The sequence below is a fragment of the Platichthys flesus genome, chromosome 5, assembly GCF_949316205.1.
Source record: "Platichthys flesus chromosome 5, fPlaFle2.1, whole genome shotgun sequence".
In the NCBI taxonomy this organism is placed as follows: Eukaryota; Metazoa; Chordata; class Actinopteri; order Pleuronectiformes; family Pleuronectidae; genus Platichthys; species Platichthys flesus.
Genome location: NC_084949.1, coordinates 2,471,702 through 2,493,789, shown reverse-complemented (window position 1 = coordinate 2,493,789; position 22,088 = coordinate 2,471,702). Strand labels below are relative to the sequence as shown.

The window sequence follows — 22,088 nt, the reverse complement described above, 5'->3', positions numbered from 1 at the left end:
GATGATGATGATGATGATGGGCTTTGTGATGCAGCAGGTAATCCCCAGCAAGCAGCTGTATGACGTCGGCCTCTTTGAGCTCAGTGAGCAGATGGAAACTCCGTGGATTAGCTCTTGTAAACACACACCGACAGCCCGGCATACTCATTTATATGTTCTCCAGCCAGCAAACACAGTAGTAACACTGTGAGAAAGAAGATACAAAGGGACAATAAAACAACAACTTTTCTTTGTACCACATTTTGAAGGTTTTTTTGGAAGTTGGACAGGGCGCTAATTTATTCAGCTGACATAATTTTCGGTTGCTTTGCGTGAAGTTTTTAATATTCTTGACTGTGAGGTCTGACTGTAAGAATGACTGTCATCAGTGTTTCAAAGTGAGTTATCAGTTTGGTTGACTTTTCCCAACCTGTAACGTCTTATCTGGTAATTGTAGGGAATTTGAAAATCCACCTTACTAAAGAGTTTGTGTCTTGTATTGCAGTGTGCCCACCGTCCCAGTGAAGAACCTCAACGGATCCAGTCCTGTTCACCCTGCCCTGGCCGGTAAAAACACTCTCTGATTTACCAAGTGCTGTGACTGAGAGGAAAAATCTCTAATTTAGGAAATTAAAACCATGGAATTTAACTCTTCTTAGCACATTTTTTAAAATCTTATTTTTTTTCTTGGATATTTCAGGGATCACAGGAATCTTGATGAGTGCTGCCGCTCTGCCTGTGTGTCTGACCAGGCCTCCTAAACTTGTGCTGCATCCTCCACCTGTCTGCAAGAGCGACATCAAACCTGTGCCAAGCTTTGGCCACTGCTGCAGGAAGACCACCAAGAAACAAGCTCGCAAGGGTAAGAGTAAAACCAGTCTAAGTGCTGGAATTGCTGTTATTTCTTTAGAAATATCGAATCATCAGCCTGATAAGAGAGAAAGAATTTCGGTCTTTGTGTTTATCATCAGCCTTTCTCTCATGTCTGTACATCAGCTGCCACACAGGTTTGCAGCCTGGACTGTTTTTCTAGCCTTTCATCCACTCATCACTCCCCTCTGTTCCCTGTCCTCTTCGTCTGCAGGTAAAACCCCAGAGGAGGTGGTAAAGAAGTACCTGCAGAAAGTAAAAGGTGCACCAGAGGAGGTAGGACCTGTGTTTTGTGTTTGTGTTTCATAATGCTGCTGTAACTTATGATAATGTTTTTATAATAAGTGTGTTTCACTTATCTCATCTCCCCCAGGACTGTACCATTTGTATGGAGCCTTTGGGGGGTCCATCTGGGTACAAAGGTCCAGGGGTGGGGCCCGTTACTAAGGCAGAGTCAGTTGGGCGACTGGCACAGTGTGGACATCAGTACCATTTCCAGTGTCTAGTGGCCATGTATAACAACGGGAACAAGGACGGCAGGTAGATCAGAGACTCAACACTCGTCTTCATTCCCTCAGAGGATTTAATGAAATCATCCCAGTATTCAATCAATTTCCCCCTTTTCTTTCAGTCTTCAGTGTCCCACATGTAAAACCATCTACGGTGTAAAGACAGGCAACCAACCGGCAGGCAAGATGGAGTACCACGTCATCCCTCACTCTCTACCAGGACACCCTGACTGCAAATCCATACGCATCATCTACAACATACCCCCGGGAATTCAGGTACTGTTATGAACTGGACTGACATGGGTGTTTGTTTTATTATCAGATGTTATACATTGTCAGAGTCAGTCTGATCAGCACGAGCGTCCACTCTCTTTTCAGGGACCAGAACATCCCAACCCAGGGAAGCCCTTCACTGCCAGAGGCTTTCCCCGACATTGCTACCTCCCAGACAGCGAAAAAGGACGCCAGGTAAATCCAACTCATTGTCCTGTTACAGACACTTATGTGCAACTGTTGTTAACAGAGATACATTTTTAATACGTGTTTTTCAAATGAACATTTAATCCTGAACCTAAATGTGTTTGTCAGGTACTGAGACTGCTCCTGGTAGCGTGGGACCGCAGGTTGATCTTCTCAGTTGGTACTTCAAGCACTACAGGAGAGTCTGACACCGTCATCTGGAATGAGGTACATGTTTAACTAGAATGTCACCCAGCAGAGTGCATATCTACACCAAGGGCCCTATCTCACTATGTTAAACAAAGTGACGAGAAATTCCTGTAACTGCCCCCGAAACCAAATTTAAATATAATTCATCTGCATTTTTATCTGGATCCGCACCAATTCAAAAATACTCATAGTTATCAGTCCCCATAATATGGCCAAACATTTTTTTATCACGATCCAAAATGTAAAAAAAAAACTTCAAAATATTAGAGAATGTGAAAAAAGCTAATGTATCTGTGCCTAAATGTATTGGGTTATCTCCTGGCCCATGTCCAAGCCTTTTACCACGTTTCACTGAAATCCTTTTTTTTTGTTATCCAGCTGATAAAGCAAACGTTAAACCAACTAACTAACTCTGACAAACAAACAGACAGGGTTGACTCCTTATAACCTCCTTAGTGGAGGTACTGAATTATGACTCTAACTCATAGCAACTGTGGTTTGTGTACAGATTTATTATCACTAAATCACAAGCTAAATACAACTCTGTCGTTGTCTTCAAGGTCCACCATAAGACAGAGTTTGGCTCTAATCTGACAGGCCACGGCTTCCCTGACCCTGGACACCTCGACAACGTCCTGGAAGAGCTCCGGGCTCAGGGTATCACAGAGGACGACGCACTGATGGAAAAGTGAACGGACAAACGAGCAGCAGAGAAGGAGGAGACATCAGTGAGAGAGCAGTGAAGGGTTAACGGGTGAATGGGGAGAGAGCAGTGGGCCTCACCGTGAAAATAACTGGAGGAAAAAAGAGGAGGAACTGGACTGAGACTCTGCCAGCACTTAAACAGGGTGTAGGGGGACGTTTCAGGTCATGGAAGACATTGGGTTTGTTTTGCAGAGGTAACAACTTATCTAGATGTTGATGGAGTCACTGTTGGATTCGCTCGTCAGTGTGAGTCAGTTCAGACTTCACAGCTCTCGAGCAGGCAAAACAACACAAGTTGGAGTTTGTGGGAGCAGCACCACAGAAAGAAAAGCAATGCAGAGGCACAGGAGGATTAGAAATAACACAGAGGAACAAGGGCTCTCATGGTTTCAGGTACTACATAGCAAGGTACTAATGTGAGAAAGTGAGAATGAACCAGAACTAATATTTAGGACAGAACAAGTTGACTTTACTGAGAAAAGAGAAACATAAAAAGATGGTTGGAAGTAAGAGCAGTTCAATGAAAACTGGAGGGGAAAGGACAAAGAGAGGGAGAAGTTGGAGCAGTGGGGGAGGTAACTGAAGGAAGGACAACAGGAGAAATGTAGCAGAAAGAGACAAGATGGTGTGTGAATGTGGCATAGGATAGGAGTAGAGCTAAATAACTTGTGTGGTACTGTTCAGATACTCGAGCTTTTAATAAAAACGCATGGAAACCAAGAGGATGGAAGAAGGTCAGACAAATCTGTGCTTTGTTCAAACCACCTGCCTGCTTGTGGCTGAAGTAAAGAGCTGGTGCTCCCTCTGGCGGCGATCCTTGTGAACTACACCTCCACCTGCAAGCTACTGTAACGAATCAAAACATTTTTTTTTTATAATCCTCATGTAACATCATTCCATGCATTACCTCTTACTTATGAGTTGGGTTTATATGACGTAAACTGAGTTAATGTACGTCTATGTTGAAAAACACAAGACCAAACCAAGGCCTTGTCATTTGGGCATATTTAGAGTTTTACTATCGAGCCACTTTGGTACAAGTTAACCCTAAATACACAGGTACCAGTATTTACATGTATATCTTTATTTTATATTTGTCCCTTTTGATGTTTCCTGTGGTTTCACTGGATGTAGATGGTGCTGTGTCTTATAAACAGTGGGAAGCCAGTGAGGATGTGATGAAGAGTGGTTGGGGGTTTCTGCCCAGAATTAAGCACTGAAGATTTGCTTCAAAGCCTCAGTGTTTAGTTCTTGTTTAATGAGCTTCACTGTCTTACAAATAAACTAAGAGCCTGATGCTGGTCTTACAGCCAGGAAGTCCCTCAGAGTGAGTGAGAGTTGGCAGCTGGAGAGGGTGGAGAGATCGAGAGAGGAGAAGCTGAAGCTCCTGTGATGAAACACAGTGCCGCTCAGGAGAAGAACATTTTAGATGAATGTATCTTGGCCCTGGGTGATATACAAATCAACAAATTAGAAGCATATACACAGAAATCCCAGGATATCTGTGGTTTACGCTGACTAGCAAAAAATCACCATCCACCATAAAGTTATCACCCATGAAACTGAAGACCCACTGGTGGACCAGGACCTTGGCTCCTGTCTAATTATGTCATTTTAAAGATCCCATATTTACATGCTTTTCAAACCTCTCTTTATATTAAATCTAAGACATTTAGTGGAGAGAAATCTTGAGTTAACAAAACATTCAGAGTTGTGAAGTGGGAGGAGTTTATTTCAGCTGCTACTGGTTCCTGAGTCTCAGATTTTTAACAAAGTTAAATGACTCACTCCTCTAGGACTCGGATTGGCACAGCGTTCTCCCGGTTTAATCATCAGTATGAGAGATTAAGATCTATGTTAGTAAATATCTGGTACTTTATTAAAAGTCAAAGGGTGCAAGCTTGTTTAGATAACAACAACGGAACAAGGTACGAGATCTAATCGCCCAAGATATATTTCAGTCAGGTGAGCTGCTACTGGCAATCCAAATCAGGCCCGTGTGCAGCATCCGACCGTATTTGACTGCGATGAGCTGCTGATGTCAGCCAGTAAGGGTTGAGTGCTGTGAGCCTGTAGAAGGTTTGATATATTTTAGGTTATTACTCTGGTGGTCAGTGGTTTTCAGGACAAAACAGGAAGAAAAGCCTAATCTTGAGCCTGAGAAAATATTTTAAATGTGGGGCCTTTAATTTGTGATTAATCAGAAATGTGAGCGACTTATCTTATCTCAGCAACAACAGTAGCTCTCCTGTCATCTTCATGCTGCCCAGCCTGTAAGTGTGTGTGTGTGGAGGAGGATTTGTGTACTGTGTATACTACCAACATGCTCCTAGGTTAGAGTATTATTTGGGTACGTGGGAATCACCCTCCTTAAACTGTTTTGATGATTTATGATGCTTCTCCCTGTACTGTAATTTCTTTATTGATTTTTAATATTAAATATAGTTACATGTTTAGCATTTTATTTACACTATTATAGATTATTTTGCCTTTTTATAATTTCCTACATTTATGTTATAGTAATAATTATGCTCTTTCATTTGTTACATTTGGTTTACAAAGACACTATTGTTCTTGATTTTAATTGTGTACAGAAGTTAAGCAGGTTTTAAGCTGAGCTCTTCTTTTCTTTGGAAAAGGAATTTGATGGTAGACTTTTATCTGAGTGTGAAATATAATGATATCACGTTGTCTGTGAGGTAGAGAATCCTTCTGTTCCTCTACACATCATGTGTCCGGCTCCTGGTCTGCACTGAGCGTCTCTCTTACTGCAACTCCCAACAACAGTGACCCTGATCTCATGTCCTCTCTTTTATCATCAGTGATTCAAGTGCAGGTCACATGATGGAACAGATTATTTTAAGATCTCTAAATGAATGCCCTCTTGTTTTGTGGCAGTTTACTCTCTCTGTTGGCTCAAACACTGACTTTGTATAATCACATAGTCACTTGCATTGATTTCAATGTGACTTTGTGTTATAGCTAAAATAAAGGGTTTGGTTACCAAACAGTCTACAAGGTATTGAATTAAATAACATTACTATATTTATTACATTTCTTTGGATTTAGTGAAATCAGATGAACTGAATCATCATGAACATCATGATTTTGTTATTGTGGAGTTAAAGGGAGATGTAGTCCCTCTTTAGCAGACCTTCATCCTGGTGCATGAATTACAAACATGAACTGCAAATGATTTTGTAGGAGAATGAATGTTGGGTAAAGGCTCTGATCCATGGTTTGCAGTGTCTGCAGCCATGGCAGCAATGTAGCAAACAGCTATGACCAGCGTAACTCACCACTTGAGTTTTTCTCCCTTCGGTTGTTGGTTTCTGTTCCATCCCATCGCCACTAAAGGCAGCGGCTCCTCCGCACGTCTGCAGACAAGGGCCTGCCGTGACGTAGTCTTCTGACCTGTGGGGGGAGGCTAAGGAGAGAGAGAATCCAAACCTGTGATTAGAAAAACAAAGTGTAAATATTGCAAAAATAAATGCTGGAGTACGAATGATTAATACAAGAAAATAAATAAAAGAACAAATGAAACAAATCTGTTGTGTTCTAATTTTTTGTATTCATATACAAGGCGGCATTAAACTTATAAAAATCCACTGTTCAATTTTAACAATATTTCACACCATGTACAGACATTTCATTTGATTGTTTGTGTCTATATCTACAAATCTTGTATCTACTAATTAGCTTTTGTCCCCAAACCCTGCCCTGCCATTGTCATATTGTTATAAATGATATCGATAATTGTATTCAATTAGAAAAGAATATTCTCATCCAAATAAATGTACCAGGTGTGTGTAGGTGTACATGTTGATAGTAACAAGTGTGTCTTACATTGCTATATAAATAAAGTGTATCAATACTATCACAATTAAAAATCTAATTTCAAAGCCAGTATTAAAAGTTATAAATTGTTCTATTTGACAGTATGGCATCGTCAATAAATGTAGCCGCTGTCCTACTGGTGTCAAACTCTGGGGAGATGTTTGAGAGATGCATAATACTGGAGAAGAGAGTGTGGAGCCATGATTCTAAAAACACAATCAGAGCTGAATCAATATTAATGATCAGTTTACTTCAGTTTCGCAAATTTTTCCTCTACGTTTTCTCTCCGTCTTCAATCCCTCCTCTGCAGAGTGCTTTTCCTCCGTTTTAGTGTCAGGGGAAGACTCGTAATTCACGGCCGTACGTCCCAGCCCCTCATCTCATCAGACGTATGCAGTTTCTTTTAGCTCCGGAACTTATTTCGCATCGACCTGACAAAAGTGACCCCAGCTGTTCAAAGAAAGGTTGGCTTTCATGCTTTTAATGGAAAGTGCTCGTCAGCTCCGAATCTGACTTGTGTTTACATGTAGCTCCGCCGTGTTACACTACCGTGACCACAATGAGCCGATGTAAAAGTAAAACTATGAGGTATTTGTAAGTGGTAAAGGTGCATTAAGTGTAGACGTGTCGTCTAAAAACAGCTTCTGTAAAGTCAGATGAGAAAAAGAACGTCACTAGCAGAGGATGGTTTCGATCCATCGACCTCTGGGTTATGGGCCCAGCACGCTTCCGCTGCGCCACTCTGCTGACCGTTTCTGTTGTCTGGCACATTTCCTATTTATATGATACTAGCGTATTTTAGGGTTCATAACTTTCTATTTACTGAGTATGAGTGTGACGCTGGACGCTAATGTGTGTTTTTTTCAACCTTCACACTCGGTGATTGTCTGGATCACCAAATCTCCATATTACATTTCACTATTAATCCGCTAGAGGACGCTGCAATCGGATGTCTTTCACTGCTGTCGGCAAAAACTTCCCGAAGCCCGTGAAATCAGACTTTCACTTGATGGTTGGTGATCGGTTACCAATCCTTTTACAATACGAGAGGTGATGACTTTGACCCAGGATGAAAAAGGCTATTCCACAAGAGTGCTTTCACTTGGAGGACATTTTGCTAGAAATAATAACATGCTTTAAAAAAAGAAACAAAAAAAGGATTTTAAGCTGGTATCAAACATGGGTAATCAATCAATCAATCAATCAAATTTTATTTGTATAGCCCATATTCACAAAGTACAATTCATCTCATAGGGCTTTAACAGGGTGTGACATCCTCTGTCCTTAACCCTCAGCAAGAGTAAGGAAAAACTACTAAAAACCCTTTTAACAGGGTAAAAATATGTAGAAACCTCAGAGAGAGCCACATGTGAGGGATCCCTCTCCCAGGACGGACAGCATTGCAATAGATGCCACGTGCAGGAGAACATCGTCAATAATCAAAGTCTATAGCAGCATTTGATGTGGGTAGACATCCCGAAGGACAACCCCAACATGACATGCCAAGCAGTCCCGCTGCAAGCACAGTCCATGCTCAGCAACCATCTAGACCACGATCCACCATCCAGACCAGACGCCACTCCAGTCCTCAGTCACCGTCCACCGCCGCCCACCAGGACCCATCACAAGCGGTCCTGGTCCACCGCTCATGCCCAATGCCAACGCGACACAGGGTCCGCCACCAGCACCTTGATCAGCCCACATGACTCAGAATCCGCCACACTGGATCCAACACTGCGACCCCTGGTGCGCGAACCACAAACCGCAATCCATGGTGCGGCCACAGAGGCCCTGGATCTGGGGATGATAAAGCAAAGGGATTCCGGGGAAGGGGGATAGGGATGGAGAAGAGGAAGGAGAAGCTGGAAAGAGAAGCTCTGTGTGTCATGTGTCATAAAATAGAACAAGTAACGTTCTGGCGCACTAATTAGCTCTAACTGGTAATGGAATATTTTGTTCGACTATTTTGACAGTTAGACATTGTCTGGGGTTTAATTCATGTTTTATTTACAATCGTATCTCATGCAGTCCTATGTGCACAACACACACTGTTTAACAGCTCCGCTCCATCAAACGTCTGTCATTACAAAGTCAGCTGTCCTTCAAAACGTTTATTTCATTTAAACACGATTTTAGATCAGATAAAGACAACAGACCAGATGACACATTAAGAAAAGAGAAGATTCAGGTTTGGATTTAAATACGTAGTTTCAAAATACAAAGTAATTATTCAATGGTCTGTAAATACATAGTATACACTGGATAGAATAAAGACATCAAAAGCTGTCAATCCACTGAGGTACAATTTGTCTGGAAATCTCATCTGCTTCAGAAGTTTAATTTTATTTAATAAGAGCAAATCATGTTCTGTCAACCTGCTTTCAAGTCCACTGATATGTATAACCACATATCATCAACTGCATCATGGTTCGACTGAGTGAAGACCGGATTGATTTGATAAATGTCCGATTGACTGAGTAAAGATCCAGTGGACTGAATAAAGCCTGGGTGCACTGATAGACAACTGCAACTATCACCATAAATCCTGTAGCGTCAGCAGGATTATTACATGAGCTCTTGTTCTCAATAGATGCAGTAGTAGTATTAACAGTCGCTCTTTTGCCGTGCACATGTAAATGTTCCCTTGACCACATTTTTAAACCTCATTGAAAATGTGGTGATGGCTAAAGCCAACCCTGATAGACCGAACTGTTTAGGCTATGATATTCATAAGAAACATTGCTCAGTTTCAGCTGTCATGCTGTAAACTACTGTAAAAATTCAAGGTCTTTAAATGAGGACTTGGAAGACCTTGTTCTAAGTAGGTTTTCCTAAATCAGCCAGTTAAAAGCTACCTGATGGTGATGCTGCCCTTATCAATTTGTACAAAGATTTGAAAGGTTAAAATAGTTATTTGCCCTGCGCATCAGGAAAAATATAACAAATCAAACAAACATCCATACTCAAATCTTAAAGTCACACAAACCAATGACAAAGGATGACAGTTATGCACAGTTAGACAAATAAAGCTGAATCTGAGGGATATAGTGAAAAACAAGTATGAGCTGGATTCAAGAATCCAAACCAACAGACTTAGCTGTGAAATTGAATTTACACATTAGAGTGCAACATCACATTGTCTCACAAGTGACGCTACAAAACACCCCGAAAACAAAGTGATGTCACAGTTGCACTGGGGGTATGGGAGACCACAAACTTTAAATGGTGTATTGGAGTAATGCTGTGGCATTATATCCCATATCACATGGTTACTGGTACTCTCACTATCATGAATCTTCGGGGGGTTGGGGTTAGCGTTAAAAGGAGACAGGGACGACCCTCTTATATTCTAGATCCACTGCAGAGTTTAAAGAAAAAGTTTAAACCTTGAATAGTGCCCAGAGTTTCAGTTAATTTCAGTATTGACCCTCAGCAGTGAACAAAGTGTGGACAATTTCTGCTCCAAGCTTGACATTCAACGTGCGCAACGTGGTCTCATGAAACGGTTCGTAAGATATCGTACTAAAAGTTATGTCAAAATTTTCGTAAAGAATCATACGTATTTTTAGCGCTACATTTTCAGACCTCCGCAGCGCTCTGATAAAGCAAGATGGCGGAGATGATGTATTCCTGGTGGAAAACGTTATATTTTAGCAATGTTTCTTAATAAAAATGTGTTTTGATGATATCTATGTCGAGATATGTGTGTTTCAGTTTCAATATGCTCATTCATGGTTAAAAAAATCCCCCGCTAATTTGTTTTCTAAACCCTATTTTCACAACCCTAATCTAAACCAGGAAGAACCATACAGAGAACTACAAATTGAATGGCGTTTCTGTACGTGTGTGTGTTTTGTTCCCATCTTTTGTAGTTCTAATGAGTTTTCCCTATTATGTTAGATGCTTCTTTATGGTTTTTTGGTGTGAGAAAAACACCTGTTTAGTTAGATTTAGTTTTTCTTACTAATGAAACGGTCAAATCTAGTTTAATCAAGGTTTTGACCCTACTCAGTGGCACCCCCCCATAGTTTTGCATTGGGCTATGGTAGTGGAGTTCAAGACAATTCCAAAACAGTTCATACCATGTCTGTTGCATATTTAGTTTCCATCCTGTAAGCCATCAAAACTGACTCAGGTGCAAGGTTCAAAGGTCATCCCTGAGGAGCAGGAGCCATCCACAATTCTCCCAGTGTCATAATGTTACTCCTGAGGTCAAGACCTTTACTTTTTTTTGACGACAAAGTTTACATTTCATCTTGTTCTAAACACAGGTGTACATTCTCAGACCCCATTGAGGTCCAAGTTGGATCAAATCTGTCAAATCTGTTTTAAGAGGTATTTAATGGGCAAATATGGTCAAAATATGTATGTTTGCTTTATACACAATCATATGTTCACTTTGGACCAAGTTAGAGACATCTTTGTTCATTAATAACCCAATTTCTCACAACCAAGTCTAAGACTGTTTGTCCTCCTCCCCTCTGGGAGGCGCTACAGGGTCCTCCGTTCCCAGATCAGCAGGTTCAGGAAAAGCTTATTCCTGTGGCTGTCACTCTGCTGAATCACCGTGGTGCAGACTTCATATGTGTTTTTCATATTAGGGTTAGGGTTAGATGAATGTCCGGCATGTTTTTTGTTTTCACGAAGAGAGAGCATCGCATAGGTCACGTGTCCCCAGCCTCCTGACACACAATTTAGTGGAATTCATACGAATTCTATTGCATTACTTTTAGTAGCATTTCCTACAAAATTGTGATGAGACCAGCCTGTGATATTTGGAGCAGCTAGACCTCCAGGACGTTTTAAATGCAGCGTCATTTTCGTTGTTGCTTTTGTGTTAGAATGAGGACAGATTTGAAGCTCAGCCTGTGAATGTGTCAGCAAATGATCTCCACTTCTCTATTGTCCTGGTCCTCCTCTTCCTGCTGATGCTTCCGCTTTATCTCGTCTTCACCCTCTGTCTTCTGCCTCTCACCTGCGCCGATGTCCTCTGCCTCTTCCTTAATCATCTCCTCCTCCTCTTTTTCCTTTGTGCCATCCTCTAGTTCCCCTTCCACCCTCTCCTCAGCCGTTGCCCTCTTCCTGTCTCGCAGGGCACAGGGCAGGCAGTTTGCCAAGAAGAGGACGGCAGAGAGACAGAGCAGAGAGAGGACAGCACCAACACCAATCTCCAGCTCTCGAGTTCCTTGCCCACCGTTCTCGTCCCACTCTCCCTCTCTCTCATGGCTTGGAGAGAAGTACACAGAGCCCTCCTGCTGGCTTGGCATCAGAACAGCTCTTTCCAGATTGTTGCGACTGACCATCCCTATGTTCCCCACCTTGTTCCAATTTCTATTAATCACTCCCCCGCTTATCTTGTCATAGTAGTCATTGCTCACATTCCCACTGTTGTCTTCTTCAAAGTTTGATGTGTAGACATTGCTGTCTGACTCAACTAGCATGTCTGATATATCAAACTCAAACTCCTCCCCCTCCTCCCCCTTGTCCCCTGCTGGCTGCAGGAAACCCAGGTCTAGGTTGACTCTTATCCAACCGGATCCCCTTGCTAGCCTCCTCATCCTGCCTCCTCCCCCTGTATCTGTCCAATCCGTGTTGCCTTCAATTATCAAGTTGGAGGTGACTGGCTGGTCAGTGCAGGTTGAAACCAGAAGTTCTGCTCGCAGTAACGGCCCACCTCCATCGCCCTGGGCAAAGATGCGTTGGTTGGGGCCCGATGTCACCACAACCACAGTCTCAGCCAATGAGGAGAGACGCAGGAAATAAGGAAGATCACTGAAGGAGGATAGGAGGGAGGCGGCGTCATCGCTAAACTGAAGCCAAACGCTGATGGACGCCTCCTGTAGACAAATGATATGCATGGAATTATCATTAGACCTCACAAGTCATTGTCCTCTTAACTGTATCGCATGTGTTAACCGTTAACTATTGTCAAGTATCAGCCAGATAGTGGCATCACAGTATGAAAGAGGGCCAACCTCAGGCACAAAGGAAGCTGAGCCCTCATTCAGAGGGAGAATTTTGGGCAGCTTATTTTAAAGAACACACAGAGCAGAGTACTTATATGATATATCTGTGAAGATTCTCCCCTTATATGTTAAATGGCTTTGGCTTTGTATTTATATAGCGCTTTTCTAGTCTTGATGACCACTCAAAGCACTTTACAGTACAATTGTACATTCACCCATTCACACACACATTCATACGGTGCATCTATTCACAGCACTTTGTTATTCTATGGTGGGCCATTTGGGGTTCAGCATCTTGCCCAAGGACACTTCGGCATGCAGATGGGTCAGACTGGGGATCGAACTGCCGACCTTCAGGTTGGAGAACGACCACTCTACCTCTCAGCCATAGCCTCTGTATATGTTCAGTACATAAACATATTTATTGTCGATTGGCATCTTGACTTGCTTATATTTCTTGAAGAGGTTTAGACCTCTTCAGGTTTTTTTTAAATGGTAAATGATCTGTATTTACATAACCCTTTTCTCTAGTCTTGATGAAGACGCAAAACGTTTAGCTCTAACTTACAAGAGGGAGTTTAACCTATGCTGAGGTTGGGTATATTAAGCATGCGGGCCAACCCATTTGGATGAGAGGTGAATCATCTTCAAGAATCACAGGCATGTCTAGTTGCCTATGAACACTGGACCCAGACTTGCCCCTGTTGGCTGTGCCATATAAATACAGACCATTTACAGAAAATCCAAAGCTGGAAAGGTTTAGAGGGAGGGAGCCTTATGCAGATGAGGAGTGTAATCCCATACACACATCTAAAATGGCTGCTCTCTTACCTGGTGGTGGTTGTACAGGATATTGTAGGCCGTCACTGTTGTTGTGACAATGGAAGGGTGTGTGGGGCTGCCCATGACTGACATGCCGAGGCCATTGACCACTTGTACTGACAGGTCTGCAGGGGTAACAGGCTCGGAGGTCACAGTGATGTCACATCTGCCCAGCACGCCATCCCACTGCTCTGAGCCAACCTGAGAGAGATAGAGAGAGATGATGATGATGATGATGATAGAGGAGAGAGATCCAACTGTCATGATACAAAACTATCACCTACATAGAGTGAAGTCTTTCCTGGCCGTAAACCAATCAGGTTGTTCTGGTTGCCGAGGGAAGCCACTCCAGGGTCCTCCACTCTCAGCCACTCACGGACCAGCTCTGTTACATCCACGAACCAATCAGACGAGTTTAAGAGGTGTACCGTTCTGCTGCGGGAGTCCTGAGCTGTGAACTGAGCCAGAACCTGAACCGTGGAGCGCTGATACACCGGCACACACCTGAGGAAACATGGGACACGTGAGGAACTAAAGTGTTTGTGTGTGTGTGTGTGTGTGTGTGTGTGTGGGAGAGGGACGCCTGTGTCGCCCCCCCCCCACAGAAGTTACATGTGTGACCTCAGACTACAGATAAGGGTTAAGGCTCAACAGACCCTAAAGGCCGGCGCATGCTTCTGCGTTTTCACGGGCCCGGAAGCGCTCTTGCGCTTGCGGGCACCTTACGTGCTTATGTATCTCTTCTTACGTGCTTACGTGCGTCGCCCAATTTTTCTAACTACACGACAAAACGACGCGAGCCTAACGCAGCCCGCAAGGCTTGTGATTGGTCTGTTTACCACATCCCGCCCCGAGTCTAGTTTCCGGATTCATGCCCCATAAAACTGGCAGAAATCTCGGGAGATTTAGAAGAACGAATATGGACCAAATAGAAGAGCACTTGGCAGAAGAGATCCGATAGTATGATCTCTTGTCTAAACCGTCACTGACTGGCGGATTTGTCCGCCAGAAGGAGGCTATGAGGAGCCGCAGTGGCTATGTAAATAAACAATTGACAAAGAAGAAAGAAGGCGTCTCTAAGGTCGTCTTCGACAAAAAACATTACTCCGCTTAGTGTTCTGGCGGGGAATTGCTTTGTAAGACGCGCAACGCTTGGGGGATCTTGGGGAAGCATGAATGACAAAGAATCCTGCGCCACAGCTGCGTGAAAAGCCGCCGACGCAGTTGCAGAAGCATGCGCCGGCCTTAAGAGCCTTTCCCACTTTCACAATCAGCACTAAACTGTCTTAAACTCAGTCCAGTAGTGTGTGTCTGCACATCAGTGAGTGTAGATTGTGTTACTATGTTTTCACTCTTTGGTAACTAAGAACGACTGCATGAGAGTTTTAATATCATTTGATGGCAAATAATTCAAACCAGCATTCATTCCATTAAGTCAGGGCTGCGCTGCTTCGCATTAGGTTGAATGAGTCAAACCTCCCCTTTTCATAGAGAAAGTGCTACACATAGATGCACTGTATGAATGTTGCATTCATATAGTGAATTACAGTGAACTACAGTGGAGTGTGTTTGGGACTAATAAATGCATCTTAATCTTCATCTTAATCTGTGAATGGGTGAACGGCAAAAACCTGTACTGTGAAGTGCTTTGAGTGGCCATCAAGACTGGAAAAGTGCTATATAAATACAGACCATTTAAAAATGTGCCTCAGTTCATATTGTGATCATCTTTAGAAACTCAAACACAGCCTGTACAGGAATTAGATGGAAACCAGGACTGAAAGGTGAGGATACATTCAGGCTGTCTTGTACCCGTTCTCTGTGAAGTGGTTCCAGCCACTGATGGCGTTGAGAATGGGGTCTGACAAGGAAACTCGCAGGGGCACAGACGGAGCCCAGACCTCTAGACACACAGAGCCGCTGAGCGCGCCCAGTAGAAACTCCACCACTGCACACGTGTTGCCCAACCCTGATTCGCTGCCATCCACAAAGAGGGTGGAGCAATCACTGGACACCTGTAGTTAGGATGGAGACGGAGAGGGGACAAGTGTAAGACACACCAGGAAGCATACAGTAAAGGACATAAAGTAAGTCAGTAAAGAGATGGGTAACAAAAGAATGTGTAAATATGGCATTAAATTAGTGATGCCTTCATCAGTATATTTATAATAACAAAGGCTAAATACTATTATATACCAGGAAAATCATGACTCTCCACAATCATCAGTGCTGCTCGATGTGGTAACTGTTGGGATTCTCTATTATATTGTAAGGTCTGACTATGTTAAGCGTCTTTACCCGACAGAACCATTCCACCAAACCAAACTGCTGTTTAAAACTCACAGATTTGATGTAGTTCTGCAAGAAAAATAGTTGATTGTTACCTGCTGCTGAAAATTGAATACAGTATGGGACAGTGTGATAAGATTGCTTTTTGTCAGACTTGTCTAAATAAACATGAAGGAGCATAGAGTAATAAATCAGTGCGCCAGGCTGATGTTAATGATGTGTGTTGCACCTTGAGAGTGTTCTCGTTGGTAGAGTGACATGTGACTGCAGCGGTGACATCTGACAGCTTCCCATCATGGCTTATGGCCAGCACAATGACAGGAAGTGAGACTCGCTGGTTGGTCAGTATGGCGGTGTTGATGATCTTGTTACTCTGAGGACAGATCAGATAATCGAAATTATCTACAAACATATCATATGAAAGGGACCTTAAGAAGATTTCAAAGACTTGGGAATGAATAAATACATTAAATAAGAAAGTATAAAGTAATATATAAAAAGTACCTCTGTGATGGGAGCAATCCCAACAATGTGTCTGTCAGTGAATGAGAAGGTGCTAACTGTCTCCCCTCGTGGCGATGGCGGGTTACTGCGCCCAGAGTACTCCACCCACCAGTTAGCTGACACTGTCATGGCAACACCGAAGCTTCGCCTCAAACCGTCTACTGTCAGACACACTACCTGCAGAAGAAGGGTGGAACTGCAGGACGACACAGAGACTGAGCTGTCAGTATGTCAGCACAGTACGTCTCATGAAACACAGTAGCTACATAGAAGATCCCACCTTCATTACACAGGGGACTTGCTCTTAGACCATTGAATTAGTCCTTACTAGAGACCTTGAGGGTGGTCCCAAATACTGTGCTCAGCATAACATGCTAAATTTCAAAGATGCCAAACTTAACAAACTGGTCTTTTATGGTCACATGAGGTAGAAACATTTCAACAAATATTGGATTTTACATCCCTTAGCTGTAACTGTCTTCTCATTTATACAGAACCTCACTCCTAGCCTGACGTTGTCAGACTCACAATTCTAGTCAGAATGTGAGTCTGAGACCGCTCCATTGGGCTGTGATTATGGGGCGTGTTTCAACTGACCAGGAAGTAAAATTCCTCTTCGCTCAATTGGATAGACCTACAACCAATCAGAGCAACGTAGTATGTGACGTATGATAAGCAACGCATTGTGAGTTATTTACTAACGCCGGGTTCACACCGGACGCTTCAGCGCAGCGCCAAGCCTTAAATAACAGCTGGCTCCCATCCACTCCCATGTTAAAACTTTGTGCTGGTCACACCGGAGGCTGAAGCACCGCTAGGCAGCCTTGGCGCAGCGCAGTGCTTCAGCATCCGGTGTGACTGGCACAAAGCCGTGCAGCGATCTACTGGATCAACGGGTGATATTATTAGCCCGGCGGTTCAGCGTCGCTTCAGTGTCCGGTGTGAACAGCCAAGCGTGATAGGGATTAGCGCGGTGCTTTGGCGTCGCCTCCACGTTCTGTGTTCCTCTTTCAAAATGAATGCGCTGTCGATGTCTTCTAAAACAGACTCAATGGCAGCATCTACACATCTCAGCTCGCCAGCGGCAGGCATGTTTGTTGAAAACGAATTCAACCCAAGGGCACTTGGTTGATGACGTGGTTGATTACGTTACCGTTGATCATCTGTCAATCATCGTATAAAGCCCGCCCTGACAATCTGATTGGCCCGGTCGGGCATAATTTTTTCCCAACGGAGCAACTCCAGACCGAACTGCCCGACCAAAACTGTTGTGGGCGGGGCTAAGTTCGTCTGGCATTCAGGCTACCTCACTCCATGTTTCACTGGCAAATAAACTCTGCCTACTTGTGCGAGTGCTTGAGTGTACTGTGTTTGTGGCAGAGGATGGACAACACATCATGTGTGGATCCTCGACTTTTCTCCAAGGTCACTGCCCACAGGTCAGAGGTCAGGGTTCTCTGTGCCACCATCGACACCAAGCCCTTCTTCACCTTCAGCCTGAAGACACACACAAACACGCACAAATACAGATTTACGACGTAAAACTGCAAGAGTTGTTTGCAGTATTTAAAAAATGCTAACATAAACCAGGATGCATAATTTGACTTAGCACATAAAATTATTCTCTAGGACAGCCTTCTTCAACCCGCTCAATATTGTGAAAATATTCCTTAACATCAGGATGTCCCAGTACGTCTGTGAAAATCCTCCAGCTGGTCCTAGAAGAAGACATCATATTACTCATGTCTCAGCATTTGCTCTTAAAAGTAGAATAGAATTCAAGATCATGCTCTTCACAGACAAAGTCCCATCATATACTCCAAATAGATCACTTAGCCCTAGAATGAATAGAATGGGAGATGGGTCTTCAACTACCAGGCTCCAGAGCTGCAGGATCCATATCTGCAATTATAACTACTTTTCGAAATCTGATTATGATTAGGAATTTTGTTACAACTTATACTATCAACTAATGCCACTATCATTAATAAAATGATCTTTAAAAAAAAAAACATTTTAACAACCGGTCTGACAGAGTTTTAAATGACATTTAAACAGCTGTTCCTTTTTTCTCTCTATCTCCTACCCACTTCTCCTCTCCTGCCCCCTTTCTGCCGCTCACCCAACAGGTCGAAATGGCCGCCCACATTGAGTCTGGCTCTAGAAGTTTCCTCCAGTTAAAAGTGAGTTTTTTCTCTCCACAACCATCAGTGCTGCTTGTTGTGGGAACTGCTGGGCTTTTCTATAATACTGTCAGGTCTGGAACTTCTATGTAAAGTGCCTCGAGATGATGTTGTGATTTGGCGTTAATACTAATTTAATTGAGAATTGAGAAAAATTGACATGATTTATTGCTCACCTTATGACAACAAACTCGGCGCTGAAGTTGGATCTTAGATTTACAGACATCCTGATTGGCTGTCCTATCAGGACTGGTCCCCTGTGGTAGCGAATCACGACATGGGAGTCCAAGCTAAGCTCCTCCCCATCCTGCCTGTTCAAGCAGGCTTCTTCTTCTTTGGTCCTCCTCTGCCCTGTTTGCTTCTCCCTCTCCTCCTCCCTCAGTGCCACTGCTTTGATATGGAAGAGCTGCCTCTGGGACTGAGCATCCCGATCCTCCACACATCTGGATGGGTGTTCAGTGGGTACAAGTAGATCAGACAAACATTATTGAGAGAAGAGAGTCAGAGAGAGAATCACACTTACTGCAACATACCCTGGTGGCGTCAGCTTCAGGTTGGCCACTGTGTCAAAATTGGAGTAGTAGAGCTGTATTTGGCTTCTCGTAGGGCCCCTTGGGTATCTGAGGGCCTGTGGAACATCTGCGTGGGGGTCCCCATCAACACCTGGATGATACCTGGATCATGACATAAATTCACGTATCACACGTGTAACTGCTAAGGATCGTCATCTTCAGCTAACGGAGGACAATAGGATTCATGGCTTTAAACACACCTGTGATTGAACCTTAAAGCTTGAATGTTTGCATGTTCATGATCCTGTTTCAAAGTCTAATTTTTTCTTATGTTCCAAGTTACATTTAGTAAACTATCCTAACGTCCCCAAAATGTATTCGAGATTTGTTTGTTTGCGGTGTTTTTGCATTGGCTTAATTGATTGTTACTGATGAATGCAAAGAACTCCAAACACCATTACACTGTGGTGCTACACTGGATGATGCCAACAATCATCACAATGTTGAATCCAGCATTATGACCATCAGCAGCTGGGCAATCCCTGGCACACATTCACACAGGCACTAAATTTCCAGTATCTCTGCTATAATGTAGAGGATTACTATTATATTATTTATTGTGAGTCATCTCCCATTCAAGCTTTATGATCCCATTTATAAATCCCAGTCTTTCACTGTTAACGTCTGGCTATACCACTTTGAATCCTATACTTATTTTACATTTACATTCACAAGAAATATATATATGTGTTATATTTTGAACATTGCTAGAAGAGAGCCTGTGACCCAAGCATTTCATTGCTAGCAATTGCTTAATGTAATTGGTATGCACATGACAATAAACTCTTGAATATTGAATCTTGGTCTACAAATAAAATTGAATTGAATTTAAATAACCTAGCTGTCAACTAGTCAAACTCACACACCTTGTTTTTTGATGAGCTTCTTTTCCAATTGCTGAAGGTTATGGTTCAAGATTATGATATCGTCCCCAACAGAGGCATGAGACATGAGTGTTGCAGTTGCAGATCTGGGATTTTTCTAAAACAGGAGCCACAATTTAAACAGAGGGTCGATTACATGTCCAACATGCACCACAATTCCTGATTCATGAGGTGCACATTGAAGTCCTTCCTTGTTCTGTAGCTTTGAATAAAGCCACACAATTGAATATATCTTGAAAATTGCTCCTTGTTTAAGCACATTTTGCACTAAGAAAAAAAAAACTCTGAGTACATTGTCATATCCATGGTTTATTGTTAATTTTATTGTTAACATAATTATATATTTACCATGAAGTGGCTTTATACTATATTACCTTTCATTTGGCTGGCACTTTTATCCGAAACGACTTACGATAAGTGCATTCAAGCATGAACACCCAGAACAGCAAGAATCAATAACGCACAATTTGCTTCAAAAAGCAACAAAGTACTACATGTAACTGCAACTAAACTGATTTCTTTAAAAAGTAAAATAAGTTGACGGTGGTTTATTAGACATCATCACCTCCACCAAGGTTTAGTCGGAAGAAATATGTTTTTAGTTTGCGGTGGAAGATGTATAGACTTTCTGCTGTCCTGATGTCAATGGGGAGCTCGATCCACCATTTATGAGCCAGGACAGCAAACAGTCATGATTTTGTTGAGTGACTAGTGAGGGAGCAACAAGCCGATTGGACGCAGACCATGTCCTGGATGAAGGCTGGACCCGATACAGGCAGCCACTGATAACCAGTGAAGGGAGCAGAGGAGCGGAGTAGTGTGTGGTGTGATTTTTGCTGACCAAAATAAATGTGAGAACTTATGCAAGAAGAAATAACAAACTTTAGCACCTCACCTCAGTGAAGGAGAACTCGCACGTTGACGGTTGACAGGGTTGCTGTGATGATGTCTACTCCGCTGCCGTTCACGCTTGTGGATGCGATTGTGAGGGTGGATTCTACTTTGCCACTTGTGCAAATCAGGATGTGATCGATTTGTGTTCTGATCCTCGAACCAGTCACTGGGCAGCGTGAGAGTTGCTACACATAGCCCTAGAGGAGGCTGGGAGACAGGACAGATTGATGGAAAGATAGAACTAGTTAAGGGAGAAGGTGCAAGGAATCACTGAGAAAGACGGAGAGAAAGCACTGTAGTGTTCACCTGTGTTATACAGGAGGCCTTGTGCTCCTCTGTATCCTTGAAGGCATGCAGGGTAACACAGGTCCTTCGGGTGCTTGTGTCACCCCACTTGTGGAACAGTGTCCTCAAAAGGAACCTTTCCTGCCCTGCCTCATCCCTCCCTCTCTCTACATGCTCTGAGAGGAGGGAGGCAGACAAAGGGGGGGAGAGAGGGAGGACAGCCTCTGATATGAGCTGTGGAAAGACACAGAGATAGGTGGTTAGCTTCCTGAGATTGGAACAGAACTAGCATGCGTTACCATCGACAGTTAACCCAACAACAGATCTCACCTGTCCTTTTCCTCTTACCTGTGTCACTGAGTAAGGGCCAAATGAAGCCTGGAGGCCCGGTCTGGGGGCCCAGTTGGGTGGGGGCATCATGAAGAGGCTCTTTGAGAAAGAGAAGGGGCTGGAGTTGGAGAAAAGAGGGCCAAGCTCTGCCTGGGACAGAGGGAGGAACTGCCAAGGATGAGGGACAACTGACATGTTGACTGGCAGGGAGAGAGGGAAAGGAGGCTGGAGGAGGGATGGACGGACTGAGGGGATAAACAAGAAAAAAGAAGGTAAAGTTTTGAAGCAAAATGTTTAGAGGATGAGGCCTAAAAACAAGTCCACAATGAGGAAAACAATCCCACTCTTCTTCCCTTTCCTGTTCGTCTTAAAAAAAATATACAACAAAATTACAACAACAACAGGAAGACAACAGGAAGTAAACCTATTTATCGATAGTCATTTGTTTACATGGAATTGGCATGGTGCGGTCAATATAGAGGCTAAAGCAACACAACACACAGGAAGTGATACAAAAATGATGATTTCTTAGAGAATAATTAATGAAATAAATGTTAAGGGGACTGATATTTATGGTTGTGTAATCTGTTGCAGATCCAAATAAACATTCAGATCTAGTAGCCTAAATTTAAATGTGGTTCCATAAGGGGACCGTTCGAGCTTGGCAGGCGTATGAGCTCTCCTGAGTGACTAATCGTTTCTAGTCGAAGGTGGAACGTTTCTCTGAGCTCATAATAAAAACTCCAAAACACGAATGAAGCAGGAATAAAGCAGGAAGTTGCACAAGCAG

The 22,088-nt window shown here is 43.1% G+C and overlaps 2 protein-coding genes across 3 annotated transcripts in view; one reads left to right on the top strand and one right to left on the bottom strand.

The window, feature by feature from the left end:
• LOC133953690 (E3 ubiquitin-protein ligase DTX1-like) overlaps positions 1 to 5,202 on the top strand; it is a 35,064-nt gene extending 29,862 nt beyond the window's left edge. For both annotated transcript variants that reach the window (XM_062387734.1, XM_062387733.1), the window contains exons 5-12: positions 485 to 546; positions 680 to 841; positions 1,064 to 1,125; positions 1,223 to 1,389; positions 1,481 to 1,634; positions 1,737 to 1,826; positions 1,947 to 2,045; positions 2,588 to 5,202. In XM_062387734.1, the coding sequence (XP_062243718.1) occupies positions 485 to 546; positions 680 to 841; positions 1,064 to 1,125; positions 1,223 to 1,389; positions 1,481 to 1,634; positions 1,737 to 1,826; positions 1,947 to 2,045; positions 2,588 to 2,719 (928 nt within the window). In that variant the 3' untranslated portion in view covers positions 2,720 to 5,202. The remainder of the gene's footprint in view (positions 1 to 484; positions 547 to 679; positions 842 to 1,063; positions 1,126 to 1,222; positions 1,390 to 1,480; positions 1,635 to 1,736; positions 1,827 to 1,946; positions 2,046 to 2,587) is intronic.
• A 3,334-nt stretch (positions 5,203 to 8,536) lies between these two features.
• On the bottom strand, positions 8,537 to 21,574 carry tmem132a (transmembrane protein 132A; the record flags this gene model as incomplete). Its single annotated transcript, XM_062388182.1, has 12 exons — positions 8,537 to 12,406; positions 13,367 to 13,558; positions 13,642 to 13,861; positions 15,170 to 15,372; positions 15,876 to 16,019; positions 16,151 to 16,346; positions 17,495 to 17,647; positions 18,510 to 18,776; positions 18,867 to 19,007; positions 20,685 to 20,890; positions 20,990 to 21,202; positions 21,317 to 21,574. Coding segments are annotated over 12 exons (3,153 nt in total), but the record flags the coding sequence as incomplete, so codon positions are not given.
• Between the last annotated feature and the right edge of the window lie 514 nt (positions 21,575 to 22,088).